General features: G+C 37.4%; 1 protein-coding gene across 3 annotated transcripts in view; it reads left to right on the top strand.

The window, feature by feature from the left end:
• FOXJ3 (forkhead box J3) overlaps positions 1-17,633 on the top strand; it is a 151,880-nt gene that overhangs the window by 20,127 nt on the left and 114,120 nt on the right. Inside the window, exons 1-2 of one of the 3 annotated variants that reach the window (XM_032877462.1) lie at positions 2,955-3,099; positions 3,823-3,883. In XM_032877462.1, the coding sequence (XP_032733353.1) occupies positions 2,970-3,099; positions 3,823-3,883 (191 nt within the window). In that variant the 5' untranslated portion in view covers positions 2,955-2,969. Of the gene's footprint in view, positions 1-2,954; positions 3,100-3,822; positions 3,884-17,633 lie in introns of those variants that run through there. The other 2 variants (XM_032877463.1, XM_032877464.1) reach the window with 2 other exon arrangements.

The following is a 17,633-nucleotide window of genomic DNA, read 5'->3' as shown; positions in this document are numbered from 1 at the left end:
GCAGAGAGAGAGGAGGAAGCAGGCTCCCTGCCGAGCAGAGAGCCCTATGCGGGCTCGATCCCAGGACTCTGAGATCATGACCTGAGCCGAAGGCAGCGGCTTAACCCACTGAGCCACCCAGGCACACCCCCCCCTTTTTTTTTTTTTTTAAAGATTTTTATTTAGGGATGCCTGGGTGGCTCAGTTGGGCCTTTGGCTCAGGTCATAATCCTGGGGTCCTGGGATCAAGTCCCATATGGGGTTTCTTGCTCGGCGGCGAGCCTGCTTCTCTCTCTGCCTGTCATTCCCCCTGCTTGTGCTCGCTCACTGATTTTCTCTAACAGATAAGTGAAAAAAATCTTTAAAGAAAAACTGTTTATTTGGGAGACAGTGTGAGCACAAGTTGGGGGAAGAGCAGAGGGAGAGGGACAGGCACACTCTGCTGAGTGTGGAGCCAAATGTAGGGCTTGATCCCACGACACGGAGATCATGACCGAGCCGAAACCAAGAGTCAGATGCTCAGTTGACTGAGCCACCCAGGTGCCTCTGTATTAAGTGTTTTTGTACAACTGTCACTGCTATCTAGTGCCAGAACACTTTAATCATTCTGGAAAAAATCTCATAGAAATCACTCCCTGTCCCCCCATCTTTTGGTTACTACTAATCAATTTTCCAAATATGTGGTGATTTGTGTCTGACTTCTTTCACTTAGCATGAGGCTTTCAGGGTTCAGCTATGGTCTGGCATGTAACAGGACTTCATTCCTTTTTATGGCCGAATAATAATATTGTATATTATGGATAGTGTGTATATATGCCACATTTTGTGTATCCATTCATAAGTTTTTTTTAAGATTTTATTTATTTATTTGACAGACAAAGATCACAAGTAGCAGAGAAGCAGGCAGAGGGGGTGGGGGAAGCAGTCTCCTCACTGAGCAGAGAGCCCGATTCAGGGCTTCATCTCAGGACCCCAGGATCATGACCTGAGCTGAAGGCAGAGGCTTTAACCCACTGAGCCACCCAGGTGCCCCTCCATTCATAAGTTTAACGTTTGATTTTATTCAACTTTTTGGCCATTTATAAATAATACTGCTATGAACATTTATGTGCAAGTTTTTGTGAACATATGCTTTAAATTCTTTTGGGTATGCACACACACACATACGTATACACATAGACACATATGTGTGTAGGATTGAGTTGCTGGATAATGTGGTAGCTTTTGGAGGAGTTATCTTTGTTTTTGCTGAAACTGATATTGTAGAATATAGATTGTGATTTAGATTTAAAAGTCAAATGGGCTAACTGACTCTCCACATTCTCTTATCCCCACCGTTCCCATCTAGACCATGGGCCAGCCCTCCTGATATGTAGACTGTCAGGGTCAACAGAGCAGGTGTATCCAGATCACTGCCTGTAGAGTCCTGATGTAGGTCCTGAGTTAGCTCTACCCAGTAATCAAGATACTTACCTCTTTGATGAGGAGTGGCCTAAGAGCCTAGGAGTGTTTAGAGAAGTCATTCTTCATAGAAATCAAGGATTGGAAAGAAGTGTTCTATTTTAACAAGAGCAAAGGAAGGAGTTAGGCTAGAAGACCATTCTTAGATAAAAGGACTGTGTCATTTTATGATAGTAAATACATTAAAGAAGATGATGAATTTTGTTTTGGAATGATAGATTTGGGTTTTCCAAGATGGAATGTTAGATATTTATGTTTGGAGATTGATTCCTGTTAGAGACACAAATTTGAGATTCATACAGATAATTGAAATAGGAGTAGTTAAATCACCCATAAAGTAAAGCAGTAAAGTGTCTAGTAATTAAGTAATTACCATATCTGAAAATCTTTTTGAGGTTTTGATTCTGCAAACTGATGTTTCAGCTATATCTTTCTCTGAGTGCCTTGTTCCTTCTGGGTTTTGTGATTTTTGATTGTTAATTAATTTACTTATTTTTATTTTTAAAATTTATTTTTTAAGATTTTATTAGAAAGCGCTCGCGTGAGAGAGCACAAGCAGGAAGGAGAGGAGTAAGCAGGCTCCCCACAAGCAGGGAGCCCACTATGGGGCTCAGTCTCAGGACCCTGGGATCTTGACCTGAGCTGAAGGCAGACGTGTAACTGAGTCACCCAGGCACCCAAGAAGTTACTTATTTTGGTACCAGATAGTGAGAATAATTCTAGACCTAGATCAAAGGCAGATTCCCCAGAGGATTTGCATTTGCTTTCTCAAGGATGGGTGGGGAATACTGCCATTCTAGGACTACCGTAAACAGAATTCTAAGTATGAATCTTTTTAAACCGTAATCTAGGTGAGAGTCAGCTTATGGTTATGAATATTGGGGGGATACTGTTTTACTGCAATCATTGTCCCATCCCCTTGTTGGCACTCAGTGGCCAAGGTTAAGAAACATTTTTCCTTGCTATCTCTTGGGTAATACCGGGACTTTGCCTTTTGAACCTTGAACCCCATTGGTCTTCTGAGCGCAAGCTGAAATTCATAGGGTTTGGCAAAATGCCTTGAAGGTGAATGAAAGCTGGTTTCAGTACCCTGCATACTTATTTAGTTTCTCTGTTATATTTAGTTTTTGGCCTTGATCAGATGTTACTTTCCTTCAGGATTATTGATTAATTTATAAAGACTAAGAGATTTTATCCAGTGTTTGTAATTTACAGTGACATGTTGATTAAGCTATCTATTCTGTCATTCTAGCAGAAGTAGAAGTGCCTTGTCTCTCTCATGTGCATGCAGGAACAGTTAGATGCTGAGAATTCATTCAGCCTCTAGATTAAAGTTTATAAACTTAGGACAGAATCTGATGTTTTGTTTGGTCCACATAGTATTTAGAAAAGAAAAATCAGGAGATTTCAAATAAAATTTTGTGTATCTTGCTTCTTCTGAAAAATTGGTTCTTGGAATATTGGGTTTGTAATCCTGCTTAGCAGCAGTTAGCTGGAACTGGACTAGCAGCTGATCCATTCCCTTCAGTATGAACATGTTTTCTTTAGTTGTACAGTCTCAACCATTTGCACAGTATATGCATATGTATGTGCTTATGCCCATTCCAACTTCTCTCATTCATGTTACGTGTAGACAATTGTGGATCATCCTTGTGCCAGGTAGTAGTGCTAATAGACCATTTTACATTTGTTCATTGATTTATTTAATTCTAGTAACAAACCTGCAGTTTGTCCCTAATGAGTAAATAAAATTATATAGGCAGTATTTATCGCCAAGTTACAGATGAAGAATTTGAGGTTCAGTGAGGTTAAAGAAATTCTTCAATGTCTCGTAGTGTCATAGTTGAATTTGAAGCTAGAGCTTCTTACTCAAAATTCCTTCTGTTTGAATGCTATTTTTAACTTTCTTTTAAACAATGGAACTGTTCTTCACATGAAGTCTTAGTGAATTCTGGTATATAAAATCAATAAAGGTAGCACTGTTTTGATTGAAGAGTAGATGAGGTAGGGGACAGTTATGTGGGGATGGGAACCTGCATACTCACTCTTTAGTCTCCTTTAGGCACTTCTCCCGGATCAGTAGGATTCTGCTAAATAGTTGGGACACACTCTCTGTATAACAAGCATAATAATTTGTTAAGTTTTATGAGTTTTCAGCTCTCTTGGATATTACAGTTATAGTGTTACCTATTTCTCTTATGCCTCCTGTTATGTCTGTCTTCAGTATAATTCCTCTTACTGTTTAATAGCATTTTTGATTCAGATTGTGGTGAATCTTTTAGCCTTCTATTTCTTTTCAGAATGTTTTAATTAGAAATGAATCTTATTTATAGTTTAGCTTACTTTGGAGCTTCTGATAACTAACTCTTCTTTACTTTTCAGATTTTCTTTGTGGCCAGATGGGTTTGTATGGACAGGCTTGTCCATCTGTAACTTCGTTAAGGTGAGTGCTATTTTTTTCTTTATTGGGACATGTAACGTTTTAAAAGTTATGCTGGTCAGGTCATATTAGAATGAATTTCAAGGTGAAGTTCATAATAAAATACTGTTTGTTTTGTTGGGCGGTGCTATTTGATGGATTGGGAGATATTTTTGTCTGTAGAGAAATTTGTGGTAATGGGATTTGGATTTTAATTTCCACTTAGTGAATTTACATATGTTCTTGTATATGGAATAACAAAATTTTTATACTTCATTTCTTTTTAAAATATTCTGCTTTCTACTTGTTTTAATTAGAAAATACACAGTAAATTTTACTGCTTTTGTAGCAGATTAAATAAGGCTCGGTGCTAGTTTTTAATCTCTTTCTAAATGATGATATAAACATGATACCTAGGTTATCCTCATTTACAGTAAATAAGTAAAGCTTAAAAAGTAGGAACTAAATTGTATACAGCCCAGTAGTCTTAGATTTTTTTGAAGTTGCTAAATCTTTTCTACAAATTAAATCTTACATGAAATCCTGTGAATAAAACAGATAAACACAGGCCTTTTCTGCTTGCTTATTAGGCTTTCATGTTCTACCCTCACAGTTGCCCGTGAGGGATTGTTGCAGTTCCCAGGGCACGGTTCAAAAAAATAACCTAAATTTAATCTGTTAATTGAAATCTTTCAGACTAGAACATGAAGCGTTGATGGCAGTATCTACTGATTACATGTAACTGCTGCAGCTAGGTGCATGTTGAGCACCTAATGTGTTGTTAGGCACTATTCTAAATGCTAGGACTATAGCAGTGAACATAACAGATAAAAATCCTATAATCATGGAGCTACATTCTGGTGAAGGGACAATTAAACAAGAAATATCTGTTAGTCTATATGGTGCCAAAGGGAGCACAAGAAGTATGTTAGTGACAGTGATGAGGGCTAAGGTGAAGAATAAAATAGAGAAGGAGAATGGGAAATATAGGGGTTTATGTTATTTTAGCCAAGGAAAACTTTACTGAAATGGTGACATTTGAAAACCTGAAAGAGTAATGGACTCTTCCATTTTGGGTTTGTGGACTATGAGCATTCCAGGGAGAAGGAATCCAGGAAACGATAAGGCAGGAGACTTGCCTTATGTATTGGAGGAACAATGAGAAAGTCAATATGGCTCGAACAGAGTAAGTGATGAAGAGTTGGGATTACCCAGTTTTAGAGGGCAGAAGATCGAGAAGGGCTAGAAAGTTGTTAGAGCCATGAATGTGAAGTCAAGGAATCGTAATGCTTGAAAGCAATTCTGGTTGTCTAGAATGCCAGAGAAGAAAAATGGATTTGCATTTTTAAATACTTGAATTTTTAGCAGGCCGATGCTGTATCTTTTGTCCTCAGTAGAAAAGTTTTTACTCTGTGTCATTATGGCACTTCTTTCCCTGAGAATGTGTCTCCAGCTTATTATGGAAATAGATGGAGAGATGGCTTTTCTACTTTACTAGAGTCCATGTGTCCTCTGTCCCTAACTCCAAACAAGGGACAGCTATATAGCTCTGAAAAGAACCTATTAAAAAAAAAAAAAGACTATCATCATTTCTTTAATTCCAAAGCTGCTGTGGAGCTAATTGACTTAATAGTGATTACTGCCCAGTATGATGGGAAGAGTCATTTTACCCCCCCCCCTTTTTTTTTTTTGAATATTTAAAGCTTTGGATATGGTTACATTGGGACATTTTGCAGTCTTTGATCTACTGATTAGACTTCCTTAAAGATTTTTTAGTTGTGGGATATGCTGAAATAATGCTATACTAAAGTCATTGAGATTTTAAACTTCTTTGAGTATTTATGTTTAGATTTAAGCTTATATGTGACATTGGGTTAGGAATAATGTTTATCTAGCTTTTGTGCTTGGTAGAAGTTACAGAATTGGAAGGGATGATGAAAGAAAAGAGATAACCATAACTTGATAATTTGTAACTTACAATTCTTGTGTATATTATTCTAGAATCAAATTTTTTTGTGCATAAAGCTATACAGTTAGCATTTAACTAGTACTCTGTGGTGTCTGAGTTGGGTAATTTAGTATTCTTACATACATCTTTTAGTTCTGTAATATTCTGTATGGTCTATCTTTATAAAGCAGAGAATTATTATTCTTAAATGTGTGAGTAGAAAACCATTGTTTGTCACTGACTTTTTTTTTTTTTTTTTTTCCGGTAACTGGAAGCAGGCATTGAGTTTAATAAAAGGAAGAGGAGAAAAGAATGGCTATTTTTTTGATGGTGGTGGTGGGGGAGAAACCTGGATTACTTGAAACCACAATAAATTTTAGTCTACTTTCCCATAGTCTTCCCCAAACCAGAAATGACCTCCCCAGCAACACTGTCCAAATAGGAATAGGGCTAGAACTCTTAAGCCCACTGACAAATGCTTGTTTGCCATACCTCTGTTGTATGTACTGCCTTTATATCTTGTGTTACAATATCCGTATGTCCACAAAATGGCTAGATTGAAAATAGGAAGTATATGAATTGGTGGAGAACGGAATTTGTGGCTGGGAATGAGAAGTGGGTAGGCAGGTAGGGATTTGTAGGCATAGGTAAGAGTGGGGTGAACATTTTTGAGTAAATGAAGGTGGGGGGTGAAATGGAAGTATGTGACGTTTAAAAATTTGTTGGGTAGGAAAGAGAGTTAGTAAATTGGATTAAATCCCTCTCCACCCTTAAATATTTAGGCTAATAAACAAATACTGGTTTTTTGTAGATGATAACTAGATATTTAATCTGAATATGTTAGAATTATTTTTAAAATTGCACTTGCTGTATTTTATGTATTGGTAAGACAGAGCTGTCGTTAATGTCTTTATATCATGTAATTCTATACCAGTAGATACTATGTAGAATTAGAAAAAGGCACCCCAGGGGTGCCTGGGTGCCTCAGTGGGTTAAGCCTGTGCCTTTGGCTCAGGTTGTGATCTCAGGGTCCTGGGATTGAGCCCCACATCAGGCTGTCTGCTCAGTGGGGAGCCTGCTCCCCCCCACCCCGCCTACCTCTCTGCCTACTTGTGATCTCTCTCTGTCAGATAAATAAATAAAATCTTAAAAAAAAAGTCACCCATATTTTCTTTAAAAGAATGATTGCAGGGGCGCCTGGGTGGCTCAGTGGGTTAAAGCCTCTGCCTTCGGCTCAGGTCATGATCCCAGGGTCCTGGGATCAAGCCCCGCGTTGGGCTCTCTGCTTGGCGGGGGGATGTGCTTCCTCCTCTCTCTCTCTCTCTGCCTTCCTCTCTGCCTACTTGTGATCTCTGTCGAATAAATAAATAAAAAATCTAAAAAAAAAAAAGAATGATTGCAAAAGATTTTGTAGTAATAGTAAGATATACTCTTTAAACAAGTTGCTTTTAATTGACACTTTGTTTTTCTTTGCTTGTTAGTATAAATGTCTTTATATCATGTAATTCTATGCCAGTAGATATTATGTGTGAATTAGAAAAAGGCACTCCATATTTTCTTTAAAAGAATGATTGCAAAAGATTTTGTAGTGATAGATATACTCTTTTAAACAAGTTACTTTTAACTGACACTTTGTTTTTCTTTGCTTGTTGGTATATGTGTCATTGAATTTTAGCAGAACTTACTGTAACAATACTATATTCTATATAATGAGACTTTTAATTTTTTAATCAGGACCCTATCAGGGGACAGAAATCACACCACTTGTTTGAACAGAGATATTTTAACAGAATCATTAATTACGTACTAACTTGTTAAGTAGGTAGCAGAAGGGAGAAAAATAAAACTTAAGTATCATGGAGGGAGGCACTTCAAGAAGCATCAACCAGCCCCAAGGGCTTAGAGACCAAAGGGAAAACCTAGAGACTTAGGAGGAAGGGTCATATAGAACCAAAACTCAGTCTTTGAGGAGAAGGCACTACATGGCTAGTGCTGGTGTCTGATCTCAAAAGAGGGGTCCCATGGGTTTGAGACTTATACCCATGAGGAATGGGTATTGACTGGACTTTGTGTCTTTCCCTGGGGTAGATGAAGATAGTTCTACAATTCTAAAAAACTATAAACTGGATTCACTTACTACTATAGGAGGATCTCCTGTTGTGGGGACAGAGAGAGAAATTTTTGCTGGGGTAATGCTGTTATGACACCCAAAGACTAGACAGGAAGGCACCAGTATCTTTTTCCTTCTTCAGGATTTCAGTCCATCTTTAAATGTTTCCTCTTGGCAGAGTTTTAGAGGAAACCACCTGGCAAAGCACAGATGTGGTTTGTAGAGTCCCAGTTTTCAGCATCATTAAGACAGATTGGGAAAGTAGGGGTGGGGGTTTGGAGCTGAGAGGCAATGACTTAGTAACTTATTCCAACAACCTACTAAGTAGGGTATAAAAAGATGTTTTTTAAGGTCTGTTTTGCATCGTGTTTATGTGGTTTTAGTAGAATACTAACATGTTGCTAGAAGAAAAAACAATCCCAATTTGGTAAATCATATGAATTTATATTAAAAATTGTTATAAGATTCACAGATATTCCTGCAATCTGAATCTATTGCATTCATATCCTGAGTTTGGATGGTGAGAATCTAGATAGTGAATAGTGAGTCCTCTAATTTTTTTTCAGTTCTTCTGTTTTGAATAATAATGAGAATTTAGGTAAATGAGTGATATGGTTTCTAGCATACAAGAAAATCTTAAAAATTTAGCAGAATCTGCTTGGTTCCTGAGTTTGTATAAGATGGATTTGAATCCCAAGATGTACCTGTGTTTTATTTATTTCCATGTACAGATTCAGAAAGAGCAAGAGCTTACCAAAAAAAGTAGAAACTTTCTTTGAACATTTGTTTTCTACCGACAAGTAAACATACATGTGTATATAACCTACTTCTTTCACATGTTGTAGCAATAGACTCTTGTTATGATTTGGTTTGATTAAAGCAAAATAAAATCTGATGTTTCTTTAGATTTGTTCAGATGAGGCCTTTTCTGCATTTCTACATCACCTGATATTTTTAAGAGGATTGATTTTACAGTTCACATGTATATAAATACTGGGATACTGGAGGTTATCAGTAGCACTATAGGTAGTTTCTGGTGACACTTAACTACCTTCTACCTGATATTTCTTCCTTTTGTTGTTGTTTTTCTATTTTTGCCCCATTTTGCACTTGCTTTTTCCTTTTTGTTATGCTTCTCCCTTTAAAAATTAATTAATTAATTAATTAATTTTAGAGTGTGCCTGCACCGCACCCCTCCCCACCATGCCTGTGACCTGGGGGAGGCTCAGAGGGAGAGGGAATCCTCAAACAGATTCCCCACTGAGCGCTGAGCCCAACATGGGGCTCTGTCCCACGACCCTGATACCATGACTGAGCCAAAATCACGTTGGCGTTTTAACTGAATGAGCCACATCGGTGACCCTGTTATGCTTCTCCCTTAAAGATACCTTTTATTATTGATCCAGTCTGTCTGTTTAGGATATACTAGGAAACACAGATGGATGTTTTAGCACCAGAGAAACTCATGTGTTAGTGTCCCAGATGAATTTCCTGTCCATCTGTTTCCTCATTTCTCCTTTCTTGATATTGATGACCCCGCTATTTAGAATGACCAGAGAAGGGTAGATTTATTTTAAGACCTCTTGCTGCCTTGTTTTGAGTAACAGCCTTGGTATTTTGAAGGCAGCTCTGGTATGTAATCTTAGAATTAGGTAGATACAGGTTTAAATCTCTGCCACGTATTACCCATATGATCTTAGAAAGTTACTCACTTTTTCCAGTTTTGCAGCAATAGGATTGTTAATGCTTACCTCACTGGTCTGTTAGGATTCATGGGATTAAATATATACATAAGTCACCTGGCATATTTTTTTTCCTCTTTTCTCTTTTTCAATGGTAGAAAGCAAAAGGGAATAAAAGAGGACAGATTTGTGTCCTTTGCTCTCAGCTCAAGAGCATGGGGATTTGTTTTCTCACTTCTATTTCCCTTTCACTCTGAATTCTTAGATTCTAGATTATCTAGCAGTAGTGTTCAGGTTTGCAGCTGGCCTTCAGGCCAAGGATGTTGCTGATGTTGAATATTACATGTTTATTATATTCATAGTTTTATGCTATTAGGTCTCTCCCACACATTATCATGCCATAGTTCATCATTGTTACCATGTTTATCGAGCTTTTGGGGGGAATTGATAGAATCTATTAACTTGCATGTCTAGGTGTGGCATATTCCGATTAAATAAAGAGTAATGAGAGACCCTCTTAATTTTGACAATTATAGAAACTTTTCTGAACATATTTTGAACTTTTCTGACTTATCTTGTAAAACTTCATTGTCTGATATATTTGCCATTAGCCTCATGTAAATTAATTAAAAATAAAAACAAAAAATCAGTTTCTTAGTCACACTAGCCACATTTTAAGTGCTCAGTAGCCACACATGGCTAATGGCAATCATACTGTATATCACACATACATTTCCATTGTTGCAGAAAGTTCTGGGCAGTGCTGGCTTAGAGCATCCTAAATGTAATTTAATTTTTGATTTTGGATGACCAAATGCCCTAGCACTTCCATTTCAGAATATTAGGTATTGAAGAGTAATGTTGACTAGTCATTGACTTAAGGACATGTTATTAAAAGTCACTTTTGTGACTAAATACTGACTTTGATATCTACCATTCATGGTGTTCTCACTACTAGACCAGGCATTATTTAAACATTTTAAAGTATATTAATTAAATCCCTTCAATAGCTCCATAACTTTGGTACCACTGTTATCTTCATTTCATAAATGAGGAAATAGGTACAAAAGTTAAGCTTAGCTGAAGGACATACAGTGAGTAAAGGGACAGAGCTGGGGTTTATATGTAGGCCTTGCTCCAGTGCCTATGCTCTTAATCACGAAGTTCTTCTTGACTGTCAGTAGTCATCATAACCTGAGGTGTTTTCTTAAAATGAGGGATGTCAAAAATATTCCACTTAATTGAGGATACTATAGAAAATAATTAGAAAAGGGAAATAATGCTGGAAACAGGGAAAAGGGGATAGAAAACTAGTTATTTACTTCCGAAATATGTTCTCTAAAATTGGAAAAAATCTTACTGTGCAAGGAAGCAGCTTTTTTTATGGGGAGATGGTAGAGAAATTTGAGTTGCCATGAATTCATATATGTGGGGGAAATAATATCAGGTAATAGGGAATAAAAAGCATCACTGGGTGTATTGGCAAAGTAAAAGGAGTTAAATATAAAATCTATGCCTGTCAGCAGTGTATAAGGTATAAGATAATACTGAAAGATAAAAAGGTGTTATGATTTGATTTAGTAAACTTAATTTTAGTCAAGCTTTACTTGGCTGCAAGTAAAGGAATTCCACCAGCACTGGATGTATCAAACAAAACAGAAAAGGAATTTATTTGTGGAGAATACTGGGGTATTTCACAGAACCGAGAGATGGCTGGATCTCTTGAGGGGATAGAACTTAGGTTCTTAGGAACCTAGGCAGTATACTCCTCTGTTGATTTTCTCTGATTATAATTTATTTCTTCATTTCTACAAACCAGCTTTCTTTACCCTTCTGACACATGGCCATCCTGTACCTCTCGGGTTCATAGCTTCTTCATTCAGGAGACCAGCCCAAACCATTTCAGTCCTAATTCTGAATTCCTAATGAAGAAAATCAAGGTGAACAACTTAGGTCAGGTGTCAGCCCTGGTTCTCATCCTTTAATTTGTTGTAGTACTTGTATAGCTGGTAGAGATAAGACTTTCAAGGCCCTGGGAATGGAGACAACTCTGAGAAAGGGCATGGTGAACTAGTCAGAAGTTCTGATAAAAAGCAGCATGTTCCCAGTGTAGGGTGAGAAGAGTTAGGATTTTAAGAGAGGATTTTTTTTTTTTTTTTAAAGATTTTATTTATTTATTTATTTGACAGACGAAGATCACAAGTAGGCAGAGAAGCAGGCAGAGAGAGAGAAGGAAACAGGCTCTCTGCAGAGCGGAGAGCCCGATGCGGGGCTCGATCCCAGGACCCTGGGATCATGACTTGGGCCGAAGGCAGAGGCTTAACCCACTGAGCCACCCAGGCGCCCCAAGAGAGGATATTTTTTTAGGATTCAGACCCTTTCCTTGTAGTCCTATGGGTAGTGCATGGGAGACTTGATTCTCACCTTCCTTTTGGAATTGTGGATTTGGAATCGGACTCTTGTTCCAGTCATTTTTAATTTGACAGATACATAATACATACCCATTATGTCCTTACTAGCTTTCAAGATTCTCATAGAAACAACAAAAGAAAAGGACAACAGAAAGATTATTTTGCTCCATACTAATGATGCTTACTAGAGCCTAAAGGGTAGGTGCTTGTGGACAGGTCCTTGTTGAAGGTTGTGCTGAATGGAGATTTTTAAGGATAGGAACAGCTTTCTTTGCAGTTAACACTCTTTTTTCTACCATCTCCCTACGTATCTTTGGAACTTGGAAAGTGATATATTAGTAAAAAAGTAGAATTGGAGGTTATGGGACAATGAGACTTTGAATTAGTAGAGCCTGAGAAAAAGATAATGCTTCTTTATTACAAGCAGGCCTATAGATGATTTAAAAAATAAAACCCCAAGAAACCCATGCAGTGCAATCAGAGGATCACTGGATTGGAAGCCATATAAAATGGGGATAATTATTCATGCTTTTCCTTATAGCACAAATGTAGTTATTTTTGTCATTGATATCAAGACAAAGCTATGGAGTTTAAATTCATAAATTTTAATGAAATAAATTCATTGCTCGTTTTCAGATTGATTTGAACGTTTTAATGGGTATCACTGTGATTTTAATTTGTCTTTCCCTGTTGACTAATGATGTTGTACTTCTTTTCATGTGTTTATTGACTACCTATATGTCTTTATTCAAATCTTTTGCACATTTTGAAATCCCGACCCCCCACCTGCCTTTCTATCTACTTGTGATCTCTTTCTCTCTGTCAAATAAATAAAATATTTTTAAGATTTTATTTATTTATATGACAGCGAGATACACAGAGAGGGAACGCAAGCAGGGGGAATGAGAGGGAGAAGCTCAGCAGGAAGCTGGATGCGGGGGCTCTATCCGAATTGGGGGTCTGACTGGAGCCAAAGGCAGACACTTAATGACTGAGCTACCCAGGTGCCCCCAGTTTTTTTGTTAGAGCAAAAAAGTTTAAAAATTTTTGGTTCCAATTTTCTTTTTTCTTTTTATGTCTTAGCTGAGAAATCCTAACCACTCCAAATCCCCCCCCCACACATATTTAAAACAGCTTAAAAAAAAACTTTATTGAGATGTAATTGACATGGTTTGATGTGGTGAGTGTCCCCCCCCACCCCCCCCTCCCCAGTGAAATTACTACCACAATATATCCATCATTCTCAGAAGTTTCCTGGTGTTGCTGTGTGATTCTTCCCTCTTGTTACTTTCTGCAAGGAATCAACTGATCTGCTTTTCTGCCTCTGAATGTATGTTTGCATTTTCTCAAGCTGTATAGAACGAACTGTACAGTATGTATTCTTTGTCCAGCTTCTTTCATTTAGCATAATTATCTTGAGAGTCACTGATGCATCAATAGTTAATACTTTTTTGTTCCATTGGATATATGTGCAATAGTATTTACCTGCTGGTGCATTTTTGGATTGTTCTCTGGTTTTAGCTCTTATGAGTAAAAATGCAGTGAACATTTGTATGTATGTCTTTGTGTGGACATATGATTTATTTTGGGTGAATACTCGGGAATGAAATGATTGGATCATATGGTAGGTTTATGTTTAACTTTTAAAAAAAGTCTCAAAATGTTTTTGAAAGTGGTGTACCATTTTAAGTTCCCATTAGCAGTATGTGAGAGTTCTAGTTGCTCCATATTTTTAGCAATGCTGGGTGCAGTTAGTTCTGGTAGGTATGTAGTGATACCTCCGTAGAATTTTAATTTGTGATTTTTTAAAATCACTAATGATCTTGAGCATCTTTTCATGTGCTTCTTTAGCATCATATATTTTCTTATTGAAGTATCTGTTCAGATCTTTTGCCCATTTAAAAAAATTGGGTGTTTTTTATTATTAAGTTTTGGGAATACAAAGGACTTGACATACAAGTCCTTCTTAAGATACCCTCTTTGCATCCACTTTTCTTCCAGTCCATCGCTTGTCCTTTCATTCTCCTAGTGGTGTCTTTTGAAGGGCAGAAGTTTTTAATTTTGTTAAAGTCCAGCTTACCAATTGTTTTCTTTTATGAATTGCGATTTTTTTTTCATGTCCTATCTGGGAAATACTTGCTTAACCAAATGTTCCAAAGATTTTCTCTTATGATTTCTTCTAGATGTCTTCTAGTTTTAGCTTTTACTTTCTGTAATTCACTTTGTAGGTTTTTTTATATGATGTGAGATAAAGGATATTGTTTATGTTTTTCTCATATAGATAACCAATTGTTTCAGCATCATTTTTTGGATGGTCTTTCCTAACGTGGCACCTTTATCAAAAATCAGTTGACCAGTGAAGTAAGTGAAAGGGATTAAGAGGTGTAGAATTCCAGTTACAAAATAAATAAGTCATAGAAATGAAAAGTATAGCGTAAGAAATATAGGTAGTAATATTGTAGTAATGTTATTACTGGTGACTGTATTTACTGTGGTGAGTATTGAGTAACATTGAATTGTGGAATCAGTATGTTGTACACCCGAAACTAATAAGACATTGTATGTCAACGATGCTTTAATAAGAATAATTATAATAATAAATTAGTTGACATACATGGGTGGGTTCGTTTTTGGACCCTGTTCTGTTGATATATATGTCTATCCTTGTACTAAAACCACTTGTGTTGGTTATAGTGTCTTAAAATCTGGTGGGCATAAGTACTCTGTTCTCTTCAAGTTGAGAAAAGAACCTGATAATCAAGTATCTATTTAGTGTCAGGTTGAAAGTTGAGGTAAAGAAAAACTCATATTTATAAACTGCAAAGTAAATTTTTAGAAGATGGTAAAGAATGTGAGCACATGTGAGGAAACAGGTTGTTTCATTAAGAAAAGATAGTGACGAATTATGGAAGAAGTTGCTGTGCTTGATGAGAAGAAAAAGAAAGTCTGTTAAAGGCAGCAAAGCTGAGAAACTTTGAAGTGATGAAGACAAGAAACAAGAAATAGAAACAAAAATGTGGGGTCTTTAGGAGCCAATAGTAGAACAAGCAGAATAAGTCTCTAGGCAGAGAGACTTCCTTAGGGTCTGCTAAATTTAAGCTGAGCAGCTTTTTATAGATTACTAATAAATGTTCTACCCTAAATAGCCCTGGGATTTTATGGAAGTTAGTCCTTTTCAGACCTTTTCACACTATAGAATGATAATCAGTATTGATGTGTTATGTAAACTGACAATGATTGATGTGCTCTGAGAACAGAAGGTCTGTTCATTTAGATTTTGATCATATGGTCAATTGACTCATAGTGAAATTCCTTCAGAGTCTAGCTTAACTCATTCCCACTTATTTTTTGGAATTAATGAATATACCTTTGGAATAGTTCTGTAGTTTTTCTCTCTTTCAGTGATTACTGTTTTAAAGTTTAGAATTGAGTGTCTTCTCCACCCAGATCCCCCCCCCTCTATTCACTCTTTAAAATTTTTGGTCCATTTCTTGTGAAAACTTAAAGTCTATTTAGTGTAATAAGACTGAGTTCAGTCTAATTTTTTTTTTAACTTAGCCATACTTGAAATTGTAAGAAGGAATATGAGTAGACGTTATATGATACTCTGAGAACAACTGTGACTCAAGTAATTTATACATATTACAGACTTTCTGTATTGTTAAATAGCTGTATATCAGATTGCCTGTTTAAGATGACTTAAAGGAAATTAAGAAGTTGATTTTTAGCCTTTTCAGATTCTGTGCACCTCATGAAAAGCCTGATGTTACCTACTTCTTGTGGCCAGGGAAATGTAAATGATACCGAACTTTATTTATTTATTTATTTTTAAAGATTTTAGTTATTACCTGAGAGAGAGTGAGAAAGAGCAAGCATGAGCTGGGGGTGGGGGGCAGAGGGAGAGGAAAAAGCAGGCTTTCAGGGGCGAGGGGGCTTGATCCCTGGGTCCCGGGATCACAGCCTGAGCCAACGGCAGACACTTAACTAAGCCACCCAGGCGTTCCACAATGTGGAACCCATTTTTGTTGTATGCTGTACACTGTGGAGACTTCATTGACAAAGGAGGAAACAAGCAAGCATTTTTTTTTTTTTTTAAGATTTTATTTATTTGACAGAGACACAGTGAGAGAGGGAACACAAGCAGGTGGAGTGGGAGAGGGAGAAGCAGGCTTCCTGATGAGCAGGGAGCCCGATGTGGGTCTCTATTCCAGGACTCTGTGCTTAGGACCTGAGCCGAAGGCAGATGCTTAACAACTGAGCCATCCAGGCACCCTATTTTTTTTTTAAAGGTGTCTAATAGTTGTAATTTTTTTTTAAAGATTTTATTTATTTATTTGACAGAGATTCCAAGTAGGCAGAGAGGCAGATAGAAAGAGAGAGGGGGGAAGCAGGCTCCCTGCTGAGCAGAGAGCCTGATGTGGGGCTCGAACCCAGAACCCTGGGATCACGACCTGAGCAGAAGGCAGAGGCTTTAACCCACTGAGCCACCCAGGAGCCCCTAATAGTTGTAATTTTTGAATGTCTACTCTATGCCAGACATTAATTTTGTATTATGGTGTTCCACATTTACTACTCACAGCAGATCTGTTTGTTAGCCCTGTCTAGGGATGCATTTAATAAGTGGGAGAGTGTGAGTTCAAGCTTTTTGAATGACTCAGAAGCCCTTACTCTTCATTACATTTGTACTGTACTGGAAACTGTAATCTTTGGCCTTTGAGTTGATGAGTTATTGTAACATGGTTCTTAAATTTTTTGGTCTCAAAAATTACTTAGTATCCGGGACGCCTAGGTGGCTCAGTTGGTTAAGCGGCTGCCTTCGGCTCAGGTCATGATCCCAGCGTCCTGGCATCGAGTCCCACATCGGGCTCCTTGCTCAGCGGGGAGCCTGCTTCTCCCTCTGCCTCTGCCTACCACTCTGTCTGCCTGTGCTCATGCGCGCGCGCGCTCTCTCTCTCTCTCTAACAAATAAATAAATAAAATCTTTAAAAAAAAATTACTTAGTATCCAAGGAGCTTTTGTTTATGTGTTGTATCTATTAAAATGTATTGCATTAGTAATTAAAACTAAGAAGAAATTAAAATATTTATTAATTTACATAGAAATGACAGAAAACAAAAAATATGTTAACAAAGACATGTTTTATGAAACATTAACTATATTTTCCAAAACAAAACAAAGTGAGTAAGATTAGCATTGCTTTACATTTTTGCATATTTTTAAAAAATTTTTTAAATTTTTAAAATATTTTATTTATTTACCAGAGAGAGAGAGAGAGAGAACACGCAAGCAGGTGAGTGGCAGGCAGAGGGAGAAGTAGGCTCCATGCTGAGCAAGGACCCTGATGTGCGACTCGATACCAGGACCCTGGAATCAAGACCTGAGCCAAAGACAGACGCTTAACTGACTGAGCCACCAGGGTTCCCAACATTTTTTGCAAATTTTAAAAACTGATTTAATAGAGCTGGATTCTCACTCTGCCTGTGCATTCAGTCTGATGTGATAACACCCATCACATAGCATGTGAAAAGCTCCACTGTACACTTACCAGAGGATTAGAGTGGAAAAGGCAGATAACCTCTTATGAAAATTGTTTTGACCCTTCGGATTCCCTGAAAGGGTTTCT

This window comes from Lontra canadensis, unplaced genomic scaffold, assembly GCF_010015895.1.
Source record: "Lontra canadensis isolate GAN:19392208 unplaced genomic scaffold, GSC_riverotter_1.0 scaffold60, whole genome shotgun sequence".
Classification (NCBI taxonomy): domain Eukaryota; kingdom Metazoa; phylum Chordata; class Mammalia; order Carnivora; family Mustelidae; genus Lontra; species Lontra canadensis.
The sequence above is the reverse complement of the archived record's forward strand: the minus strand, read 5'-3'. Positions and strand labels throughout refer to the sequence as shown.